Source organism: Haliotis asinina, chromosome 16 (assembly GCF_037392515.1).
Source record: "Haliotis asinina isolate JCU_RB_2024 chromosome 16, JCU_Hal_asi_v2, whole genome shotgun sequence".
NCBI lineage: Eukaryota > Metazoa > Mollusca > Gastropoda > Lepetellida > Haliotidae > Haliotis > Haliotis asinina.
In genome coordinates this window covers 38,546,473-38,572,138 of record NC_090295.1, presented here as the reverse complement: position 1 = coordinate 38,572,138, position 25,666 = coordinate 38,546,473, and the positions used below count along the sequence as shown (strand labels likewise).

Below are 25,666 nucleotides of genomic sequence, written 5' to 3'. Positions count from 1 at the left end.
TATCTCCCTGAGGGCAAGTGCCCAGTGCGTATCTCACTGAGGGCCAGTGCCCAGTGCGTATCTCACTGAGGGCCAACAGTGCATCTCCATGCAGTCATATTACTGGGACATTGAAGCCCTCAGATTTCTGGTGTCCCCCACAGTCATATTTCTGGAAAGGTGGCTTAAAACTCAAACACAAACATTCAAGAGCATATGTTGCCCATACGTATATCCCGGTGGCAGAGAAAGATCCAGTATTAAGAAATTTGTTTGTGATTTATGAGGAATCAGGATCCTGTCTTTCATCATTTCTATAATAAGCACTAATTAAGTAAGTATGTAAGTGTGAAGGTGAGCTACAACATGGTTGTGTATTTCACACCAGACCGAATGCAAGGAACATTATCATCTCACACCAGGCACTAAGTGATATTATATCTGCCACATGTGAACTTTGATAGCTTGGTATATTGGTAAACATTTGCGGCATAATTAGGCTATCTGTGTGTAAATATCCATGTTTATATCATTTACCATCTTCTTGGATAAGTTGTTATCAACATTTTGGCTAACTGCTCTTGTATGCCTCTCAGGCCATCATTCTGGTGCTGGCTGGCAAGTTGATAATGGCTCGCAGGAGTCCATACTGTCTGCTGTAGCAACTTGTTTAGCAGAATGTTACAAGTCGAGGTGACGTGGGTCACTTAGTCTAGTGCTGATCATGAATGTAAGTACAATTAACTGCTGATATATTAATCAGTATTCAATCCATGTTTGATTCCAACACAGAGAGCACATCAATCCTCAGATATGGATGCCTCTATCAATAATTCTTTCCTTCAGTAACCGTCTTTCACCTGTGTATAATATGATGGAAGTCTGATGGATTTCTTGTCAATCTGACTTGCAGATGTAAGACAGTGGGACCAGATGGCTGTTTGATATAATAAGAAAATGAAGCGTTTAGTTTGTCAAAATTGATACCAGCTCTGTTGTGAATATTAACTGTGTCAACCCTGCCAGCTTGTGGCATGTTTGGACAGTGACTGGTGACCAGTATGATCTGTGGGAAGTGAGATTGTTTGCTTGAACATGTTGGTTTTTGGGTCCCTGGTCAAGTCAATCCAAGTCACACCTCAAAATGTTAAAGGATGGTACTTCGTGTTGCCCAGCCTGGTGCTGAATATGACCTGAAAGAACGACTTTTTGTTTGAAGGTATTTTACTGACTGGGTCTTGATATCCATGTTAAACTTTAACATCTGGTGGGATAACAGTTACACTGACATTATTCAAAATGCAAGCAAGCCTCAAATTCATACACACAATAGGACTCTCAAAGCCACTCACAGACAGATAGATGTAGACACAGACAGACTTGCTCCTGTTTGCTCCAGACTTGATCAGTGTTCACGAATAGCGTCTGACCCTCTGACAAATCTGGCAGATTCGCCAGTGGTCAGGTAGAAATCACCAACCCGCCAGCCCCAGAGTCTGACTCAATAATTTACAATGTCTTTGTGTGAAGTTGTTATTTGTGGCATGTGACACTTGTTTGCTGTTTATAAATGTTATGTTTGTTATCATATAATGTTAATAATTTCAATGCCAGTTATAAGAAATGTTAAATCTGAAATGTTTGTTTAACTTATTTCTGTGGGTCCTGTGAATTTTCGAGGGGTCAGACAGACATCTGAAACTTACAGGACCCAGTGTCCTCTTACTTTGAAAAACCATCATAAACACTGCTTGATTATTTAGAAACTGACACCATGTAGCTTGCATATTGCTGAGTGGAGCCTAAAACTAACTCACTCAATGACCTTTTGGAATTGATATTTCAGAGTTCAATGTTTCTGTCCACAGCTTGTGGTTCCAGTCTGTGTTCATACTGTACTTGTTCCTACCAGACCACCTGCATTCCTGTTGTTACTAGCCTAATGGTTGAAGTGTTTGCTTGTCACACTAAAGACCTGGGTTTGGTTCCGGACTGGTTGTGATGTATACAGCCCATTCTTCATGTTATACTTTCCCTGGTGCTATATGACTGGAATATTGTTTAGGGTTGAATAAAGCCACCTTTCATTGGGCACTAAAACATGGTTATCAGCTCAACACTTTTCATTGAAAAGGACAAAGATTTGGTTGAGATTTCCCATCTGTAAGAGCCCTCTCCCAAAATATTAACCTGATCAGAATTATGTGCTAACACAGTGGAACCATTTATATAGACAAGGAAAATGCAAACTGAGAGATGAAGCAGGGTTTTACGTATACATAAAACTACTGACTCAGTGTAAGTGTAAATGGCATTGGTTTACAATATGGTTTTACATATACAGAAAACTAGACTAAGTGTGATTGCCATGCTTATTGACATAGTGAAACAAGTGTACATTTTCACTGTAGTGTTAATTGGTATTGGACAGTTTGTTTGTTCCAGGGCTTTAGATTGGCGTACATACATTATAAATACTCGTGGGCTATAACGGTGGTAGGGCTGTCCTTGGCTGGTGTCAGTAATATAGGGCCCAAGGATCCATAATCCGTTATGAGAGCAGTAACAGTATACTTTTGTTGCTATATGATATGTCTAAATATGGTAGTGATATGAATCTTGGATACCTAGCACTGAATGCCATGATAAGCAGCTTTATTCCATTATCCCCATGACAAGAGCTCATTAAAGACTGATTTTGTAGTCTTGACCTAAAACAACAGGAAGACTTTTGGATATGCTGACATGAAACAGTTCCATGTTACAACTGCAGACATGCTGATACAGCAGTTTACAGTAATTAGTCACTTATTAGAATTGAACAAGTTAGAGGCCATCAATATTTTTTCTGAATATTTTGATAAAATTGAGTGTTCATTGTACCAAAAAGCACCACCCAAATATTCATTCAAACTTTATTTAATAGTATGTAGTCTTTTTACCCATTTTACTAAATGAAACGTGTCCTTTGTAATTGCACCTATGGACTGAGTTATTGGCAGTCATCTAAGTAGTCTCTGATATCATGTACTTCTGTTGAGATGGTGGGGAAGCTGTTTAAGCAGTGTCAGTCTTCCCATTCAAGACCTTGGATTCCCCTCATGGTGGTCCCGGACTCCACAAATATTACTGGACTCAAACTGAACAAGTAATACTCTGCCATTCACCACGTATGTGTTTAAGAACCAAGATCAGAACTGCGCTAGGTGCTCGTTATTGATAGTTAGGGACACTAGTTATGGATCCCTCAGAAAACAAACTCTGTTTCCAAGGAACATGAGTAGTGTAGAAAAATACTTCTGCTGTTGGGGATATATCATTTTCAAATGGATCACATATCCTATGTGCTGGTATCATTCCTAAACACTGGCTGATAATAACTGAGTGATCTAGCTCTGTTGGTTATTGGGTGATGAATTCATTCACTTCTAGTGTACTGCGTGTTCTGTACCAGCTTGATAACTTGTTATAGTGTACTAAGACAGGTTGACTGGACAGGTTGTGTAACATGACTAATGGTTGATGTGTTCATGCTTAGATGCTTCCACTGGTGCGTGTTTTAAAATTTACAGGGCAACATGATATGGCTGGAATATTGCTCACTGCTGTGTTGAACAACCTGTCTCTGACTCAACATTAGTGTTATGTGATGTCTATTTTGTGTTTTGCTTGTTTGTCTGCAGTATGACAGATATCTGTATGTAAATGAGTCTGGACCGAACAATCCACTGATGGACATCATTAGCCATCAGTGAAGTCTGACCAAGCCTGTCCACCTGATTAAGTTACCTTTCTCTATTGACTAGCAGGGGAATGAAGACCATTTCTAACCTGGATCCTGACAGCCATCCATTTTGTGGAAGTGGAGGAGGATACACTGACATCTGCTGTGACCTTCAGCTTCCCCTGGGTAATCAGGGATACTATACATCCCAGACTGGTTGTAAAAGGCGACTTATTGGATCCATTGGTTAGGCTCACTGGCTCTGCTGATTGCCTGTCATTGTACATCATATTAATCACTGGTTTATGCAACCCAGCCCATTTTTGTATGACCACCATCATATTAAAATTCTCTGATGAAATATTTTCATAGCATTTGTCTGTTTCAAGCTGCACAGGGACTGGCTGTGTTGGAGGAGTATGTAATTTCCTAGCCAGGACAAGATAGATGGGTTGTTTACACCAAATATTGAAACACAATATTGCCAAGATATAACCTTGGACCATCAATAATATAGCTCATACCAAATCGATTCAGGCCTCTGATTCTACCCACCATAACACCCTGGTCGATGAGGTATATTTGTAAACTCAGTGTAAATTACACATAGATGATTTAATGCTGCATTAAAAAGCAGAGATGTAGAATATTAGCCATGTGATGACTGCACAATGCCTTTAGTTATCACAGACATACACGCAGCTCTGTGAGAGTAGGTGTTCAAACAGATCAATAACCCTACACCTCAACCAGCTCAGGGAGACTGACTGTCTTTAGTGTAATTGATTAGGTACTCAGGCATCCGGATGTGGTTCTTCAGTAGGTATGCTGCTTTCAGGAAAGGGAAAACTAAGCAGGCAACAGGCATTATGTATGGCGTTTGCTTGAGCTGATTGCTAGAGAGTTATCAGTCGCCATGAGAATTCAGGTATTTTATCAGTAGGTGTATGTGGTCTTGATTCTGTGAAGAAGGCTCTCAGATCTGGTGCTGCTAGCATGTTGTGGACATTGTGGAATTAGCTGATTCACAGGAAGACTTGTATCAACATTGTATACATGACACTGGTGTGTGAGCAGTGATGGGTGATGAATCGGACATGATCTGAGTGTACTCTTCACTGGACCTGTGTACTATCCTGGACATATGTTTTCTTGTACTGGATGTGTGTACTGTCATGCAGAACATGTGTACTCTTATATTGGGTGAGGTCATCGTTGACAGTGGTAGCAGGGGTGCTATGGACATGGTGAGTTACAGTGTCGTATTTGTGGTCAGGTTGACGGCAGTATTTGCTGTTATGGACATGGTGAGTTACAGTGTCGCATTTGTGGTCAGGCTGACAGCAGTATTTGTCATTATTCCAATGATGTGTCATGTTTTGGTAGTGTGTTTTATTCTTGATTCTTCAAGCTGTTACAATGTTGAGGTTGAATGTAGGCTATCCGTGTTTCTTTCACTCTTGACAGCACATAGTAATCACCAGTCATGAGCAAGAGTTGTTGATAGTCATTATGTATTTAACTCATTAACTGCCTCTCGCAAGTATACTTGTAGCATCAATTTTAGTCAAATTTACCATGACGAGTTATCTCTTAGCAGCATCAGTGGTATTTTAAAATAAGTTTCACATGCTTGCAAAATGGGCACAAGAAACAAAGTCTCCTGGCATTCTTTGTTACTGCCAGGAGACGATTACTTCAAAGTACCACTGATGTAGCTACGAGATAACTCATAGTAGGAAATTTAGAGCAGACATTGATACTACAAGTATATGCTTGGTGTCAGTCAATGCATTAAGTATTTGCAATAGGAAAACAGTACTAATACTACTACTGGTACATGATTAATATATGCATGTTTCAGTACAGATTATCCAATGAACAATGTATGGCTGGTTAACGTAAATTGCATAAAATCGTTATCGATTCATAATATATTTTTATTTGCACACTCCCTTTCTTAATGTACACATAATGAATTGAAATGAGTGAAGAGATTTAGAAACAGCCGCAAGTATATCTTTAGAATTTTGATAAATGTGAAACAGTGCTTGAACTCTCCTTCATGTGGCATCTTTGGAATGTCACATTTGAAGTGCTGTAGGGTGTGGTTCTGTTAATACATAATGACTGACATGATTGTGGTATTCATGGACACCACTGTTGTTCCTGATGATAGTGGACCAGTTATGAGTTAATCCTCAGTGGGGAGTCCAGGTGAGAATACTAGTCACCTGCAACCTCATGATAGGCTATAGTTGTTGTTTACTGGTAATCAGATGGATGGGGTGGTCTGGCTCTGTGACGTTGATTGCTGGTCCCATCATTAGACCCCATCATGGATTGTGTCAGTTATCTTGGTTAAAGTTTGAATTTCAGAAATTTTGTGTATGTGATTGTTTGATATTATTATTAAGACCACAGTATTGGGGATACTGTGGTGTATACATCATTAATAGCACTTGTCAGTCAAAATACTCAAGATGTCTGAATTTCAAACAAATATGTTAACTCGTGTTGAAGCTGTGACATAACTTTAAGCAGAAATGGCTAAATACAGCACTTCATCTGATTGAGTCAGAGCCACAGATAAATTTTTGGGTAATAGAGTTACTTATTTCTTTGTGTTCATCTCCAGTGGGTATTCTAATTTTCCTTTGAGTTATCAAATAAACTGTACTCAGCTCACTCAAACTCAAATGGGTATTTTGCTGTTTTCCATTAATTGCAAAAATGAAATATAATTTAAATGTTGGTTTACTTGTCGGTTATTTATATAGGATCAGTAAGATGAAAAACTATCAGAAAAACTACAAGTTACCAAGTTCATATGTTGAAATAGAAGGTCTTAATATACCACAGTTATTTGGTCTACCCTCCATGCTTTGTGTGTTTGCAAGTAAGATTAGATTGAGGATCCAGGTCTTGAGACCTCTGCTAGTCAACCAGGATCTTAGGTGTGAAAAGCAACCTCCTTAACCACTAGGCTTTCTCACGGCCTCATTAATAATGAGCATACATGTATTTCTAGAGTTATTTATACAACTATCGTAGCTGCAATGGGATCAAACCAACTTTAAGGCTTCATTATCGTATAGATAAATGTAACAGAAATGAATAAATTATTGCCAGCAATGTAATTTTTTGTAATTTTTATCCACACAGTGGCTCTTCAAACCAAGGGGAAGTAACTCTAACCTGAATTGTTTCCTTGCTGATCCAACACACAGGCAGTTTAAAATTCACCTGATAATGTTTTATTTCTCACTAATTGCAACTGCAATAATGTTAATGTCGTTGATACTATTGATATTGCTATTGGCATTTCAAAATTCCTATTGATATAGACCTGTTGGAGGGCTACCCTTTACAATATATTGTGGTCGTAATGCATAATATCGCACCAGCATATTTGAGTATACTTTAACAGCAGTTAATGGGCAGCTGATGTGCTCGGCTGTTGCTAGTGTAGTGGAACATGTTTGCAAGGTGGAAATGTATCAAGTTACAAAAGAAATCAATTTCTCAAGGGAAACAACCTCTGTCTAGCTGTTGTTTGGTGAAATACATTTACTTTCCAATGACACACAGTTTCAGCTATTGCATGACAGTGTCACACATATGATGTAGGATAGGGCCCGATGGAATTTGGGTTTAAAGCAGAAATATTATATTGTATTTTGTTGTCATGGCAATACATGATGTCAGTAATGTACATTTGGAATTTTTCATTTTGGTGAAATACCTTCGAATAATTACTTAGTTTGAACATAAATTGGCATAAATAATGTTCACGGTCTGTAACTGACAACACCTGCACTCTTTACACAGGGTAGGTTTAACACATCATTGATTTTTTTAATAAGTAAATTAATTGACTGGTTCTGCATGAGTTTTGATTGACATATCAACTGAAACCAGAATACTGAAATTCTTTACCTTGAAATATTAAAATATATTTCCAATTAAGGATCCCAAATATAGGATCCTTACAGCATACACACTGGTTTTATGACTGTTTCAGTTGAGTACATTTCTGATGCTATTCTGGAGTAGTTTTGGTATATAATAATGCACACACAATTTGACCTCAGTACTCCTTGCTTTTTACAAAATGAGGTGAAACATGAGTGTTCATGATGCATACCACAGCTGTGACCTGCACAATGAACAGTGTGAGTTGTAATTACAGCGTGTCAGCAATGACCACACAATAGCCAGTGGATCATATTTGCAGACTGAGTTACAAGGAAACCAAGATAAGGGCTCTGGTCAAGTGTATGACCATGTGTCCTCAGATTAGTGTTACTCAAGTGTATCAGTGTTAATGGGAAAGCTGTTGATATCCTAAAGCAATGTTGGCCATTCTAATTCTATAAGTAAATAATCACTGGTGAAATTGAATTCGCAAGGAGAACATAAACATATTTGTTGTAGGGGTATTCATGGGAACAGCTATTGAAACCCTGAGTCAATGCTGTTCAGTTTCATTGTAAAAGCGAATAATTGCTCCCACAAGAGAGATATTTCTCTGGATCAAAAAAGCAATGTCCTTCAAGTTTTTAGTTTGCCCTTTTTGCTAGGAGTTAATATAATTGATCAACTGGACGTCATGAGCAATTTGAATGATCACATTTTGGTTGTTAACGGACAATTTTTGCTGGAAATAGATATAACTGACCCACCTGAATGTGTGAGAATATGGGCACTCACATTTCTGGCTGTTAACAGTCAGATGTTGTGACTACCTGTTACAGACAGGTATTCACAAACTCTGCAGGGTATTTGCTTGTCTCACAAAAATGGGAGTTCCTCAGTTTTAGTTGTCAGGGTCCTAGATGACTGTATGAGGGTCCTATGAAGTAACAGTGTGGTACATTGTACCTTTTGTTAATTTCTCCAGACCTTGGAATAAACCATTGATTATGTTGACTGAAGGATGAAATGATGCAGGTAACTGCTCTGAAGGAAACCCAAAACTTACCTAAGTCATAGATACCTTGTGGGTACAGTGAATAATGTGTGCCCCTCAGGAAGCATTGAATTTTTTTCCTGCATCCCTTCTGTATATTTGTGCGTACTGGACCCACATTTGCATGTCACATAAACCTGTACTCTGCTGACCTGTGCCACAAATGTGTAGATGTCCCAGCAACAAATGCTGTAAGAAGTGACCTGAGTGACAGTCGGGACAGGGACTGTTTTGGTTGCATTTCATCTAAACTGCATGGTTTCAGTCACAGACTGATCATGACTACTGTTTGACTGATCACATTTCCTGGTGTCAGAGCTGTATATCGTGTCAGGACTGGTTTGTCTGGTCCAGACTTTGTGATTATGACTGATTATGATTTCTGTCTGAGTGATCACATTTCCTGGTGTCAGAGCTGTATATCATGTCAGAGCTGTATCATTGAAGTACTGGTTTTGTTTTCTCCAGACTTAGTGATTATTACCACTTGTGATTACTGTCTCTTACTGATTCCTTATCCTAGAGTCAGAAGACTCAGAAATGTATCAAGTTAGTACAGGTTGGTGTGGTCGAGACAATTATTTAAAGACTCACATGTCATATATATGGAAGATTTGCTGATTTTAGTGTTGAGCAACGAATAGAAGAACTCGTCATGATAGCTGACTGGTAAGAGAAAGGTGGTTTATCTGTGTATTTGTCAGAACTATGACAGAGAGATTTGTGTAAAGAGATTTGGACCAGACAAACCATTGATTACTTATTGTGCTTACCATTACTTTGGCTCTTTAGGGGTTAATTCCTGGCACCAAGCTGCCAGTTCTGGTCATCAGATTCCGATGGTAGTTTATCAACACAGTAATATCAGTTTTCTGCTTTGTCTATGACAGATTCTGTTATTTACAGAGAGTTGTCAAACAGATGGAAAGCATTTAGTGAGTCATTAAATAACATTAAATAAAAGCCAGTACCTTGTCTGAAATGTCTGTTTTCTCCCTTAGGTATGATGTCTTCTACCCTGGTGGAGACAGTTTCTATCAACTATGAAGACTTCAATGACAGTTTCCTCACCTGTGGCACGTGCCTGTGCATGTATGACTCTGTTGAACACAACCCTAAGCTCCTGCCCTGTTCTCACACTGTATGTAAAGGCTGCCTAGAACGTATTATAGCTGCGCAGACCCTGGACACAGGGTCCTTCAGATGTCCAATATGTCGAGAGACCATCACCCTGCCCCAGGGTGGTGTGGGGGCATTTCCAGCCAGCTTCTTGGTCAACCAGTTGCTTGATCTTATGGCAAGCCAGAGACGCGATGTCATACCAAAATGTTCAGTCCATTCCAACCAGGAGTTACTATTCTGTGAAACGTGTGATATTGTTTTCTGTGTGCGCTGTACGGAAGGAAACCATAACGGACGTGGTGCAAGTGAACATACTGTAATTCCATTTGCTATTGCTATAAAGAGAATGTCGGAGATACTTTTATACAAGGCACACCTGTGCATCAAGAACCTGAACAATGCATATGAGAATGTGTCCCAGGAACTGCGGAGACTGGAGTTGTCAGTTGACAAGACCCTTGACCAGATCAATAGGTCATTCCAGGATGTGATGGCCGTTGTTGATAAGCGTCGACATGAGTGCCTGCAGTGGGTCCGCAAAATCCGTGAGGAGAAGAAAAAGATCTTGAATGAACAGTTGGAACTCATTCAGCAGGAGAAGGAGAAGGTGCAGTTGGAGTGTGATGGTCTGCAGTACCAGGTGGAAGTACGCAACATTACCAAGAAGATTGGAGACCTTAACGAGAAACTGGATACGACAAGTACTCTGGCTGAACCTCGTGAAAACTCCTTTCTGAAATATGAGCACAAGCATAATGACGCACTCAAGGAAATTTCCAAAGCTGTTGCCACCTTTGGCAGGATTAAAGTCAGCACCACCTTCCCAGCACTGTCGTCAGCGAAGTTCAAAGAAGCTACGACACATCTTCGCTCAGGGGTCAAGATCATAACAGTGGATTACCATGGCAACCCCCGAACAGGTGGTAGCGATCCTGTGATAGCAGAAATGCGCACAGACAAAGGTGATCTTGTCGACACCAAGGTGACGGACAATGAGGATGGCACATATGGTATTCAGTTTATACCACCAAAATCTGGTAAACTGAAGCTCTGTGTCAGCATATTTAATCGGCCAATCAAAGATAGTCCATTTTCTATTGATGTCAGTGATCATATAAATCCATTGTGGAAATTCGGATCTCGTGGCACAGGGAACACAAATCTTGTTCAGCCTGTGAGAATCTCAGCAGATCAGACAGGAACAATATATGCTCTTGACACGGGTAACAGTCGGGTTACTGTTCTCAATGCTGAAGGTGAGTTCCTGCGACACATTGGACCAGCAGGTCTGGAGAACCAGAGTGCCACAGGTCTTTGTCTAATGCCAGACTCTAACCTTGCCGTCATCAACTGGAGAACAAAATGTGTGTCCATCCTTGGCAATGAAGGTGAACTAATTAAGAAGTTCACAGCACAGGAGTTTGTGGAACCAATTGACATTGCCGTCAACAGTAAGGGTAACATCATCGTGGCAGACAGTGGTGCTGGAAAGGTGTTTATCTTTGATCCATCCGGCATCCTTCTGACCACCTTTGGTAGTCGTGGTGACCGGGATGGACAATTCAAGCTGATATCATCAGTAGCAGTTGGCAAGTGTGATGAAATTCTAGTCACTGATCACAGAATCCAAATCTTCACTAAAGACGGTAAATTTTCCCGCCGATTGTCTGACTCTGGAAAGGGTCAGTACGGAGGCATAACAGTGGACGCAGGTGGCTACATCCTTGCCACCAAGACAGAGAAGGGGAAGAGTCTCGTCCATGTGTTGAATTCCAGTGGCAAGCTGCAGTTCTGTATCGACAGCATTGAGGACAAGTTGAAGCGGCCAAGTGGGCTGGCAACACTTCCCGACTTCCATGTCATTGTCGCTGATTTGGGCAATGACTGTGTTAAGAAGTATAGATACAAATAGGTAGGTCACTTTTTCCAGTGCGGGCAATCAGATGTTTCAGTTTGTGTTGCTTGGTTTTACATAATATAAAATATGTTGTTCAAAACAGAAGAAAAGATATATACACAGTAACATTATATAGGACAAGAATATGGATGGCACCTTCTTATTGCTGTGTAGCACAATGTGTTACCTCTTCAGGGGAATTTCATGTACAGTTAACATTGGCCTTTTATACCACATAGGTTACAAGCCATGATGTGGGCCTATCACTGAGACATAAAATTATCATATATATTATGGCGACTCAGATGGAATAAGAAATGCCTGTCCAAACGATTTTGTTGTTTTTAATCTATACCATGAATAAAAAGTTAAGCGCCACCCAGAATATTTTGCAAAAATATAGATTGGCACATAGGAAATTTTTCAGAAATAACAAACTATCATAATTTGGTTTTGTAATTTTAGTCTAAAAAACAAGGCTGTAATGGAAATCATCTTTCACTTTCAACAGGATGCATACGTATGTGGTCATATGATTGTCACTTTTAACAAGTGAAACCTAAATTTTAATAGTCTTTTGTTAGGGTTAAGAATTTACTGTGACAAACAATGTAAGAAATCCCTTGAGAACCAGCAAAACAGAACAAAGACAAGTCATAAACGTTCAAATTCTGTATTATTATGCAATGAGAGCAAGGTATACAAAGTCACAATTCAATAGTCACAATATCGATTTCAAATTCAATACAAGTGAGGCAAAATCTAAGGCAATGGGTCACAAAATATAATATAGTGAACTCACCAAAGTCTTAGTGCAAGAGAGAATGAACTATACAGAATTTAAACAGTGATCGGTCTGACAGCAGATAATGTAGATTCAGGCGTTGACAGATTTTGATGATCAAGTGTTGGCAGTGATGTATATCCTTCAGTTATGTGAATGTGTGTCACCCTCAAAACGGCAACCAGCCTTTTTATATATATACTCAGTCATTTCCCGAAAATTTCGGGCACTTACGACCATCGCCAACACTGTAGAAAGCCCTCAAATAAGTCTCCCGGAAGTAAACACAGAAAACTAAGAGCAGATAATTTCCGAAAAACCAGAATCCTAAAAGTGCTGAAAATCTATTAAACAAAATGTGACTCATCATATTTAATATTCAAAACACTAAACATTGTAACCCAATAATAATTATTACTGAATTAATAACAAAATATACAGAAAATACACACTCGTAATACTTTTACACAAGCACAAGAGGAATAGTTATTTTGATTGAAAAAGCATTGTGATCATATCAGATATGTAACCATATTTCCTTTAATTGTAAATACAAGTGATCATGGCATCCCTAAAACAGTTACCAGATGAACCTTCTCTAAATATTGATTGGACTTCCCAATTAGTTCAGCCTAACATTTCCACAGCTTCATGTTGTAGTTTTGAATAGGTTGGCGCTTAACTTTTTATTCTTGGTATATTTGGAGTCAAATCTGTAACTAATAAATACAAATGGTGACTCATTTTCATGTTGTTATTAGACATGTCACAAGAATTGGTTTAGAAATTATTTAAGTTAATACAGGTCAGACAATAATAAACGTATGAAACAATGCCACAGTAATATTTTGAAGCACTATTCAAGTCAGATGGCCATTGATACAGCAGGGATGGGTTGTGGAAAGAAATGTGCCTGGTCAAAGGGAGGTAACCCAGCTCAACTTAAATGGATCATTCATAGATTTGTAAGCTGTTGAAGAGTCGTAAAATCATTAAACCCTTCAAAATGCATGAAAATGATTTTAAACTAAATGTACCTTTTCCACTGTTTATTCAATTTAATATTCATTTGCATTTTTTTCAGATATATGCAGGGTCTCCAGGAGGAGATGAGTACCAAACCAAAGGAAAAACTTGTGTTAATATGAAGAAATTTAATATATTTGTGTTATATTGTGCGTATTCTTATTGATGTTTTAGAATGAGTTTTGTGAGTCAATCATTGTTGGCTAGAGATGCTGTAGTTCCGCAGAGAAAACGGTATGAGCTTGGACTCACAGCATGAAATTTCTGTGTGCGACTGCAGGAGACACTGTGACACTGTACCACAGGATGTAGGATATGTGCTACTACTGGCTGTACGATACATGCTACTACAGGCTGTAGGATACATGCTGCTACTAGCTGTAGGGTACATGCCGCAAACATGCTACTCGCTACATGACCATAGAAGCTGAACACACACAAGACTGCATGTGAAAGGAGTTTGATGTCAAGATTATTCACCAGTATAGAAACACACTTAGTGTCTGGGCTTCATAGTAGGTCCTGTAAGTTAGCATCACACAAGCTGGATAGACATGTCTTAGGTCATAGTGGGAATTTTTGCTGAATCAGTAAACCATGTCACGCAGAAATTGACATGTCAGGCTGAGTGTTCCACTGTTTTTCATGACGTCTTTGTACTCACCTGCATTTGTAACATTGGCAGAATTTTATGACTATTGTTTCACCATTAATGAAAACAGGTTTATTAGATAACTACATGTATTTCAGTGTCCAGCAAGTAGGAATGTAATGACCTCAGCAGTAACACAAGCAACAGTCACATTGGATATCCTAGCGTAAGGAGACATCACATTGATGCAGAGAAGCAGAGTGATAGTCATATGTACTTTGTAATGTTAGAATTAGTCCATATATATATATGGCCTGCAATGACACCTTCATGATGTATGACAGCCATGCAGCTTTACTGTCTTCAGTGTGTTCAAGTTTGTCCATAGATCAACAGTCTCTTAATACATAATATGTATTCAGTCATCTCTTGATCATTCTTAGGTTTCATACAGTTTTCAAAATGGAATAGTCTTTCAGTCTATCTGTTCCATCTTCTTGTCTAGAGATAATCATTCTTGAAATGGTACATGCCTGTAGTTGTCTAGAAACATTCTTCTTGCAATCATTAGATGAATGTATTGTACTGAATTCCTTTTCAACTTGTGTTCCCTGACTAACAGGTGGAACTGTCACACATCAAATAATAGAGTCACAGTACCAGTATGATCAGTGTATTTTGAAGAAGTGTTATGTTTTTTGTTTTTTTAAGGATATATCTTTTTTCTAATATCTCCCGAAGACTTCTTTACTTTTTCCTTCCAGTCTCTCTTACATCCAACTTGGCCCACAATACTACCTGCTCATGTTCATAATTTGATTCCAATGCTTTCATAAATAGAGCTATAAGACACTAAGGTAACAGTGATCATGGTGGGACCGGGTACCAACATGGAAGGGAAATATGATATACTGAATGATTAATGGTTTAGGTTGTATACATGTGTTGTTTTGAAGTTGAGTTTCAGCTCAAGATGTTTAGCTACGTGTATGTGGCTTGTAACTAGACTGTCAGACCCACGAGGGATGTGCATCCTGTGTGTGTCATATCATAAACACCTGATAGGGGATCAGACACATAAGGTGTCTGAATAACGGGGGGGTGTACATCGTCTCTCAGCTCTTCACCTTATAATGGTAAATAGATTGAACAGAGGATAATCCTTAATAAGGTTAATGAGATGATGCACATTCAGTACTAGGAAGGATACATAGAGTCAACTTCTTGTTAGTTAAGCTTCTTCCATCCTTCTGAGATTGCCCCCTCTGCAGGTGTCTCTGAGGAACCTTTAAGGACCAAACGTTATGCAATTGGTGTTGAGTTATGTACCTGAAGTGCTCCTTTAGCTTTGTTATAGTTTCGATATGCATGCATAATCCTAGATTTCATCCTGATGCTGGTTTGGGCTGAAGCTGTGTGTTATACTGTGGTATGTTCTTATGTCTGCATCCTCACACTGACATTGTGTACACTGGTTCAGTAGGCACTACCCATATAGATGTACACACCTGTTGTCACATGTAGAAGCGAGCACCTGCTGTCACATGTATCTGCAAACTCATGTAACAGCAAGCACCTGTTGTGACATGTAGCAGCAAACATCTGTTGTCACATGTAACAGCATGCACCTGTTGTGACATGTAGCAGCAAACATCTGTTGTCTCATGTAACAGCAAGCACCAGTTCTTGTCCTTTAATACTTCTGTAATAATCCTTATTTTGAAAGTTTTGTTTTGAGTATATACTACAACTCATGGAGATACAGTTATGGATAACATAATGAACTGGCATGTATATCCTTACTTATGTTTAGGTGCCATCTATAGATGATAAGACAACCCACAGCGATGTGACCATCCCAGAAATATTTTCACTGAACACATCTGTTAACATTTGCATTCATTGTTTCTATATTGTTCCTATACTTACTTTGATTAGTATATCTTTGTAAGATAATCTTTTGAAATATATATGCTGTGAGTGATTGATCATTGAAGTTTTTCATTTGCAGCCGATTTTAGTTTGACAGTGTATTAGTATTACACTAGAACCTGTTAACCATCTAGGTACTAGAGATATTGCACAGGGTGTGATTAGAGAAGTAACGATCAGGAATGTGTTCTGTTGGTTAATGACAGCAAGTCCAATGAGAATGACTAGAGTAAGGGTATCACGTGCAATGTTTTACTGTTCGCATTCAGTCTGGATGTCAGTCTGTGACATAATACCTGACCTTCCTGTTATATAAACTGTGCATACATTAACAGGCCTAACACACAGGCTTCTGGACATAAACATACAGTAAAGTTTACATGTAACAATAGGTTAAAGAAAATCATAAATGCTCATATTTGGTTAACCTGAACTTGATAAGTTCTTAGGCCAGATCAATTCTATTTCTTGTTTTACAGATTTTTGTTCTCAGAAAACCTCAAGACATGATGGAATACAAAAATAAGAAGAATCACCAGTCAAAAGAATTATTTCTTTCAAGTTGTAAAAGCATTTTACTTTTGACTTTTTATGAAGTGTACATGGGGAAAAAAACAATCTTAAAGTTTCATGTAAGTTTACATATCCTGGAAAATAAAAACATTAGAACCTTTCTTTTTTTAGGGGGGAAATTAATTCTTTTTTCTTTTCTTATTCTTAAAAAAATATGACCGGTGGATCTGTGAAACAAGAAAAGAAATTGGTCTGGAAATAGCAGTTTTTATTCATAAGTGTACATGTTCAGTGATCACCATTTGGTATGTCTTAGCTGTCTGTGAATTGGCCTTAAGTGATTGTCTTAACGATCACACTGTATTATGACTTAGAATTTTATCAGAGACAAGATCACATGAACAAATGTTGATGCCTGAAAAGCTTTTATATTTAAAGTTCCTTCTGTGATGTAGTTGCCTGTATGATGTATAGCTGGGCCGTCATGTATGTGTGCCATCTGTATGTACGTGTGCCATCTGCTAAGGATGTGCTGATGCAGATGACTGACTGGTTGAACAGGTGGGCACGCAAATTTTTGTTGAAGCTGGGCTCTTCATACAGCAAATATGCCATGGAGATTTAGGCCAAGAATTCCCACTAGTATTGGACTGAAGAATCACTTGTCTTTTACACTTTGACAAATGTTTTTGTCTTCACATGCTTTGAGGTTTTATTTCTATAGATATATGTAGCAAAATGAGCTATGGTTTACTGTCTTCTCATATTGAGAACTCTCATTGAAATCCAAATGTGTGTTATTTACAGCATGTCATCACTGTGCACCTTGATCCACTGTTACGTTCCTTGACATAAATCTCCAATCATTTGTATAAAAGCATGTGAACTAGATGGCCCCAATAGCTTTGAATGTTAGGTTGTGCAGGGACACGAGGTAGGGTAGTAGGTGATACTGTCAGAGAGGACAGGAAGGGACGGAAGGGATGACATTCAACCTGGTCCACTATTGGTGGTTTACTATGCATATGGTTAATGACAATCTTTCAACTGGTGATTTGTAGACCAGTCTGTTCTGGCAGAGGTAGTTTGGCAAGGTCGTAAACCAAGTGGGGATTTATGTAGGATTCTAAATTGTTTGTCAGTTCAGACACAAACAACGAAAGTTGTTATTTCTTTACTTATGAGGTCTTTTAACATCATGCTTTCAAATTCCATGAAAAGGATGATGCAAAACTAAGCACAAAGCCTTGATACTGGAAGAGATGGCACCTCAGCGAAGTCGGATATTAATAAAGACTGTGGTTCCATGAGTTAATGACCCTGGCTGACCTGACCGTGATCTCTCAGGCCTAGATAAATCCCTGACATGTTGGTAGAGTATATTTGGTGCCAGAACTGTGTATATTAATACCATTCTTTTGTCTACTTGGCATATTCAGGTAATGAACATCACATGACTTGTGTTACAGAATATGTTTTCAAATCATTGTTCAGTTAAAATGTTAAGACACGACCCAAACAAGTAATGGCTAGACAAGTAATCAGTTTTTATTTGAAACCATGTGTTGTTTTGTTACAATAGTTCAGTGAAAAATGTCCTTTGAACTGCCAGTACCCTACCTGTCTTGCTGACCAGCACAGTATTCTTGTAGGTTACAAACTATATATGTTTTATGTTGAATTTAGTTAAGGGCAGGTGCTTGCTACCTGTTGTTTCTTACACACTCATTTTATTAACGTGTATTTGTCCTACTTCCTTCAATTCATATTAGGGCGATTAAGTTGCATGGGCATTAGATTCAGCATTTATAGTGCTTAGTCAACATTAGCTTCAGGTAAGATACAGTGTAATGTAGATCCACAGTGTCATGTTTCACTCAACTTAACTCAACTCCTTCAAGTCCCAGAACAATTCAGTCTACGGCTGTAGCCAGACAGAGAATTGTATTGGTTTACATCTGATACTGGAACTATGATCAGCTCCACGATCTGAAACTGAAATCTGGATCCCTTACTATCACCTGGTTGTGATCACCTAGTCATGAGATCTGAGATTTGATCTGGTGATGATCCATGGTCCTTCAGTAAAGTAGCTGTCCTGAAACATTCACCAGCAAGTGTCTGTGGCCTGTCTCATGGTTAGGTTTCCTTCTTGTGACTCTAGGTCTAGATCCACAGAACATGTAACATTACAACCTGTCATAATTCTGTAGTTTATTGTAGGCTTATGAATGTTGTAGGGCTACAAACATCTTGTGGATAGGGACACTGGTTTCTCACATAAAACCCTTCTCTCACGCTGACTTCAGGAAATGTTTGTGATTACAGCAGTCTAAGTAAACTTAGTCTCTGTGTATTTCATTACACTCCACCACTGAGTCTAACAAAACCTAGTAGAAGTTCACGTCAGGTAACCTTTGGGTGACCAATGACCGTCCAATCAAACGTGAGACGGTTAAATACATTTAACCAATCAGACAACAGCAACTATTTAGGGATCAGAGGGACTTTCAAAATATTCAGGTCACAGACACTGATCTCTCCTCATACGAAAAGCCACATGTGACACAGATATTTGATCTGCAGTATATACGCTTTGGGGTTTCTGTTGAAATGGTTACCATTAGCTAACATTTCTGCAAGATGACATCCTTGAATATTGCCAAAAAAAACTAGTTTCAGCGACTGTTTACTCACCGTTGTCATGGCTGTATGTATGCCCTGGGTACGAACCTTTTCAATATAAAAAGTTCAAAAGGTATGTGCGAATGTCCATTTTTGGGATTTGGTAAGGTGTGTTCTGATTGGTCAGTCTCAAAGGTTACCTGATGTGACCTCCCATAAGGTCTTGTTAGACTCAGTGGTGGAGTGTAACGAAAAGTACTGAGGATAAGTTTACTTAGACTGTGATTTACAGTTTCATGTAAATTTAGAAAGATATTCCAGCTTTTATGAAAAAGAATCTTTTAATTTTTTTCTTGTGAGCATTATGAATAAAATGCTATTAGGCAGGAATGTTTTACTTATACATAAATTATGTACCAAGAGTATATTACAAATCCTACCTTGCCATCACTTTTATAGCAGTACTTAGTTATGCTAGAAAATTAAAAAACAAAATGTGATATAGTGGAGTTTCAAGTCATTATTCAGTTTGACTCTTCTCATCCTTGATTTGCAGGTCAAATTAAGTGCCATAGATTCCATTGTGTTTTCAGGAACTGACTACTTCGTGGTATGGTGAAGTCCAGCTGTTACTTGACCATTACATATCACCTATAGAATACAATGTCCACTATTTGCATAGTTGAATATTTGTCATTTGTACATTGTCTTTGAGATGATCCTATGTACAGCAGAACCCTGTTTATTTTATACAGTACCTGATCCAGTGTAAATATCTGGATAATGAGATCATTTCCTGGAAAAGTGGGTATTTATGTCAGTGCATCACAGGTTCTGCAGGACTGACAGGGTTTTGTTGTATTTTTGTGTATAACTTGTTTAGCTGTAGATGTGTTTCTTGTTAAAACAGAAGTATGCAGACTGTGTGTTAAGAGTTGTCTTTTCCTCTACAAAAACATCATGTCCATCAGTGATGTGCTCTATGGTTACAGTGGCATCTGTACACAGACTTACTGCCCTTGGCCTTCTCAGGCTTTTTTATTCTTTCCTAGTATGATTCCTAGTCTCTCAACACAGCAGACATTCCCCAGGATATTATCAATGAAATATGTGTCAGTCTGTGTTTGATTATCCACTCTAACGTGTAGATTCTGAATTGAGTATAAATAACTATTTAGAAAAGATGTTTTAAAGTTGAACAAAAAACATGACCAGCTTAGTGGTTTATAATTCCTAATTTTTTTGCAATAGTGTTTTAATGCTACTTCCTGCCCCTTTGGATTATGGGAAATAACCTTTCGACATGATAATCTGTCATAATGTTTTAAATGCATGAAAAGACAAGTACTGGCACACAATCTGACTCTTCTGTTTGGGAAGTGTTTTAATCAACTGAATGATGCAAAATTGTTTATATTTATCTGCATATATCTTTTGTGATGTAGATGATGCATGTGTTGTGTACATGTTTAATATACCAGATGTTTTAATGTAGGCACTGTCAGCATCCTTCTACAAGTGCTATCTGGGGGTATACTTGTCATAATCTGCACCAAGTAGCGTGTGAAATCTGCATGGGATTTGATGTTCACCGAGTAGGATTGTTTCCACCTGTTAGCCTATTTGATAGTCACATTGGTGATTTTTGTTGCTTTTCTTATCAAGATCTTACTGATGGACCTTTTAATCCTTTCCCAAATAAGAACCACACAACTTGATGACATTCATGCTTTTGACAAATGTGGACTGAAGCAGGAGACTGGAGAGGCTGTGTACATTCAAATGCAGCGTCATGTTGGATAGTTCTTGTATATACAACATTCTCTATACAGGTGACCTATTATAATTGCTAATTTTCTCATGATACCTTTTTATGAAGATATTCTAGTCTGCAGTATTAACTAGTCAAAAATCTGTTTTTCTTTTAATTGCAACAAATGTCTAATTCCTCAACAATGGGCTGTTTCTAAGCAATTTTGCTTGCTTTTCAGATCACAAGTTATAGCATTGGCACTGCGTCCTAATGTACCTTTGCGACCATCAGCACATAAGAATGTCCTATCAGTCAAATTCCCGCAGCATTTGCTCATACTAAAACATTATTCTGTGAGATGGGACATTTTGTGGACAGATAATGGTTTTCTTGCATGAAACTCAGCCCCAATGATCTAGCGCTAATGGTTCTTATGTTCCTAAATTGTTGAAAGATGCTAAGCTATGCACTCATCATTGCTTGCTTCCTTCGCCATGGCACCTCTTCAGTTCTCGGCTTCCATGTTCATGCTGGGTCCTTGTAGGTCTCCCTCCCACTGGTCCCTTCTCCAGCCCTTGTGGCTTTTTTCTACCCTTGAGGCCCTTCTGTGGCCCTTGCAGCCCTTCTCTAGGCCTTGTGCCAGTTTTGTTTTTCAAATTCCATGGAAACTAGGAGCAGGTAACTCTCATTACATTGCAACAGGTGTTCATATTGGCTGAATACAAAAGCAAAATTTTGAACAAGATATTTTGTGTCTTGATACGCAATTTTGGAAAATATTTTTTCCCGTGACATCTGGAGTATTATGCCAGTATACTTTATGTCATTTATGATTTTATAACAACTTTTGCCAAATATGTCAGTTTTTAGATTTACTAGGTCTGATTCCAAGGTGTGAAAAGTGTTTTACTGGATTGCATACTGCATGCTTGATTTTTAAGGACAATCTCTTTCTCAAATGATATGCACCAAATTCTGTGTCGTTTTAATGAAAACATTCTCAAGAAATAATATATGAGAAGAAATTATTCATATTATTTATGAATCAGTGGTTGCCAGCTTGCTGTCTGACAAAGATCTGATCATACCTGTCATTATTTAATGCTTTGTCCTTCATTGCCAATGTTGTTAATTTATTGAATACTACATTTTAATATAAGAATTAAAATCTTTTGTTCCATTGTATGTCTTTGTGTTTTTCTCATCATTCCAGGTCCCATGGTAAGAAAACTACACAGTGGCTTGCTGCTGCTGCTGCTGTTGATGAGGGCACACTAGATGGGTGGGTAGATGGGACAGGTTCTTGCTTGTAGGGATGTTTGAGATGGATGTTCAGGCTGAGAAGGGTGTTCTGGTTTTGATGTAGGTGCAGATCAGGTTCTGCTTGGAAGGTTTGTAGCACTAATGGGTGAGTTTAGGCTGGAAGACGTGTTCACACTCACTGGGGTGTCTATGCTCAGATGGGTGTTTAGGCTCCAGGGGATGTTCATCTTCAGATGGATGTTCAGGACCTGATGAGATGGTCAGTCTCAGAGCATCTTCTGTTTGTTGTATTCAGGTTAGAGAATTGAGAACTGATTTTTTGCATTACAGGACTCAATTTTTGCCAGTCTTATGAGATCTGCAAAATACTTCTAGTCTGTGCTATCATGTTCAGGACAATTTGGTGGTCTCTGACCAGCAGACTAGCATGAATTTGTGAAGACATAGGATCCCAAACTGTGCAGCTATTAGTAGTAGAATCACAAAGCAGAAACCTCATCACACCGGTTTTCAGATAAAACCCACTGTCATGAAAACACTGTATGGTGAAATGTGGCCAACGAAAAAAGAAACGAAAACCATGTTTTAAACCGCAGGGTCATCGTGGCAGCCCATGGGAACAACTACATAGCTTGTTGCCTAGGATTGTCTGGATTGTCTGAATCAAGTACGATTATCAAGCTGTTTTGCCATAACGATTTTATGGCCGAGAGTGGCAATAAATAACAGTTCCGTGGATGTTTCAGGTATCCATGCACACCATGTCTGACCATAGGAGCAAGAACCACTACCCCACCTCCCCGTATTTATAAAGAAATCCAATACATTATTAGTTATGATACACGAATAAGACAATTTCAACGAGGCATCATGAAATACGTATATTTGGTTCTGCGAAATACGTGTACAGGTGGCTGTTAATGTGAAATTCCGTTAAACCGGAAACCGACAATCTGGACAGAACTTAGTGACAAGTACTATATGACAGTGCTTACAATTTACAAATACACAAATCCAAAGCTATGATACTGTATAATGATCTGTAGATATTTGGCTACACAGTGAAGACAGTCCGGATACAGGAGGTTAGACAGTCCAGGAACGTCTGTTATGGTGACATTCACTTTCACACAAGATCGGGCTGGATGTTATCTAGTCTTACCCGAACATTGTATTGTCATCAGTGCGCAGTGTTCAAGAGTTTCTACTGACGTCCAAGAGTATGCAGCAATTAAACAAAATATATCCATGTAACAACTGTACACTATCTCCATCTTTTCTCACCTTGAGTATTGCCGCTGATCATATTAATGTGGTGTGGTTTCGTGAAAAACTCCGTATTTCTGTTATGCTCATAATGGTCTTCTAGTCCATGATAAAAAGGTACTGTGTGTCATTTCTTAGGTTTCTAAGCGTAAGAATCAATGATATTATTTAGCGTGGAAGAAAATTTGGATACAAGAATGTCTTGCATTTTGAGAGGTCCAGACAGCTAAATAAACTTAATAACGAAAATGTGTTCACGAGCAAACTAGGAGAAAGATGCCGTGCCAACCAATTTTAAAGAAGAAATGTGACAAACACGACTTGCCTTGGGGAAATCCTTCTCGACAATACTGAAGACATATTTGGTAAACTATATACTCTGGAGAATCTTATGTATGCCCAACATCTATAAGTCATGAAAAAAATTCGATTTCTCAATTAAAATCGTTACGATATGATGTGGAGCATACACACAACCAGGAACATTCCACACACCATTTACAAAATAAATTATATAATTTATAATATGTGTGGGACATCGATGATAAAAATTATGTTGTACAAGTTTTTGCATTGAAAAAATACATTTTATACGTGTAGATAAATATACCATTGGAGAATAGCGTTTCGATGGGTAAACATTGTTTCATTAAATATATCCTTATCATGGATCATCAATGATCAAATGGAGGTGTACTTTTTTTCAAGCAAACAAGCTGTTATACGAAACAAACATAAAGACCGTGGCCTATTTGTAAACTCCTCAGGAGAATACCACAGAAAGGTATCGTCATTTTATTTAGGAACGCGAAGGCAGCGTCTAATACTATTGTGTTTATGTCTTAGATAAACTTGTTCATTATATAAGGGATATATCGAGGATATTATATGAGTGTCCATGTTATACTATGTTTACGACATGAGTGCCTAAATGTTGGCATTTCTCGAGCGAGAGCAAGAGCGAGTGATATACCGATATTTAGGTACGAGTGTCGTAAACACAGTATGTTGTGGGCACGGATATAATATTCAAGCTAGCTATTTTCGAACGTTCGTAGCGCTACGAACTTCTTAATCCCATTCTGAAACATTGGCTACCATCAAAGTTAAGAATTCCTAGGGCTACGAACGTTTCGGGAATGAGGACCCTGTTCATCAAAGAACTTGCTAAATTGAGGAAAATAAACCCAAATCTACTTTCAAACATGGGCTGACTACCCGCCGTCGCCGCATGTAGAACGAATGTTCAGAGAAGAACCGTGACGCCATGGCATTGTTCATGACGCTTCGCCACCATGACAAAGTGATATTTTGCATCGTATGAAAAATATGTACTCCTCGTAGGTAATAATAACAATCGTGTAACACCATTTTTATTAAAAGAATTAATGATTAGATTCTAGACCTTTCGTCAGTCTATTTATATGAGTATGCTTATTCAAAAATATATAGAGGATACTAAACGGCCTTCCGTGTAATACGATTTTTATTAAAAGAATTAATGATTAGATTCTAGACCTTTCGTCAGTCTATTTATATGAGTATGCTTATTCAAAAATATATAGAGGATACTAAACGACCTTCCGTGTAATACCATTTTTATTAAAAGAATTAATGATTAGATTCTAGACCTTTCGTCAGTCTATTTATATGAGTATGCTTATTCAAAAATATATAGAGGATACTAAACGACCTTCCGTGTAATACCATTTTTATTAAAAGAATTAATGATTAGATTCTAGACCTTTCGTCAGTCTATTTATATGAGTATGCTTATTCAAAAATATATAGAGGATACTAAACGGCCTTCCGTGTAATACTATTTTTATTAAAAGAATTAATGATTAGATTCTAGACCTTTCGTCAGTCTATTTATATGAGTATGCTTATTCATAAATATATAGAGGATACTAAACGGCCTTCCGTGTAATACGATTTTTATTGAAAGAATTAATGATTAGATTCTAGACCTTTCGTCAGTCTATTTATTTGAGTATACTTATTCATAAATATATAGAGGATACTAAACGGCCTTCCGTGTAATACGATTTTTATTAAACGAATTAATGAATTGATTCTAGACCTTTCGTCAGTCTATTTATATGAGTATGCTTATTCAAAAATATATAGAGGATACTAAACGGCCTTCCGTGTAATACGATTTTTATTAAAAGAATTAATGATTAGATTCTAGACCTTTCGTCAGTCTATTTATATG

At 38.1% G+C, this 25,666-nt stretch overlaps 1 protein-coding gene across 2 annotated transcripts in view; it reads left to right on the top strand.

Moving 5' to 3' along the window:
* The window catches only part of LOC137268074 (tripartite motif-containing protein 2-like), a 49,579-nt gene extending 27,479 nt beyond the window's left edge, over window positions 1-22,100 (top strand). Inside the window, exons 1-3 of one of the 2 annotated variants that reach the window (XM_067802578.1) lie at window positions 4,869-4,950; window positions 9,677-11,709; window positions 13,563-22,100. In XM_067802578.1, coding sequence (XP_067658679.1) covers window positions 9,679-11,709 — 2,031 coding nt within the window. In that variant the 5' untranslated portion in view covers window positions 4,869-4,950; window positions 9,677-9,678 and the 3' untranslated portion in view covers window positions 13,563-22,100. Of the gene's footprint in view, window positions 1-4,868; window positions 4,951-9,676; window positions 11,710-13,562 lie in introns of those variants that run through there. The other variant, XM_067802579.1, reaches the window with a different exon arrangement.
* The last annotated feature ends 3,566 nt before the right edge of the window (window positions 22,101-25,666 follow it).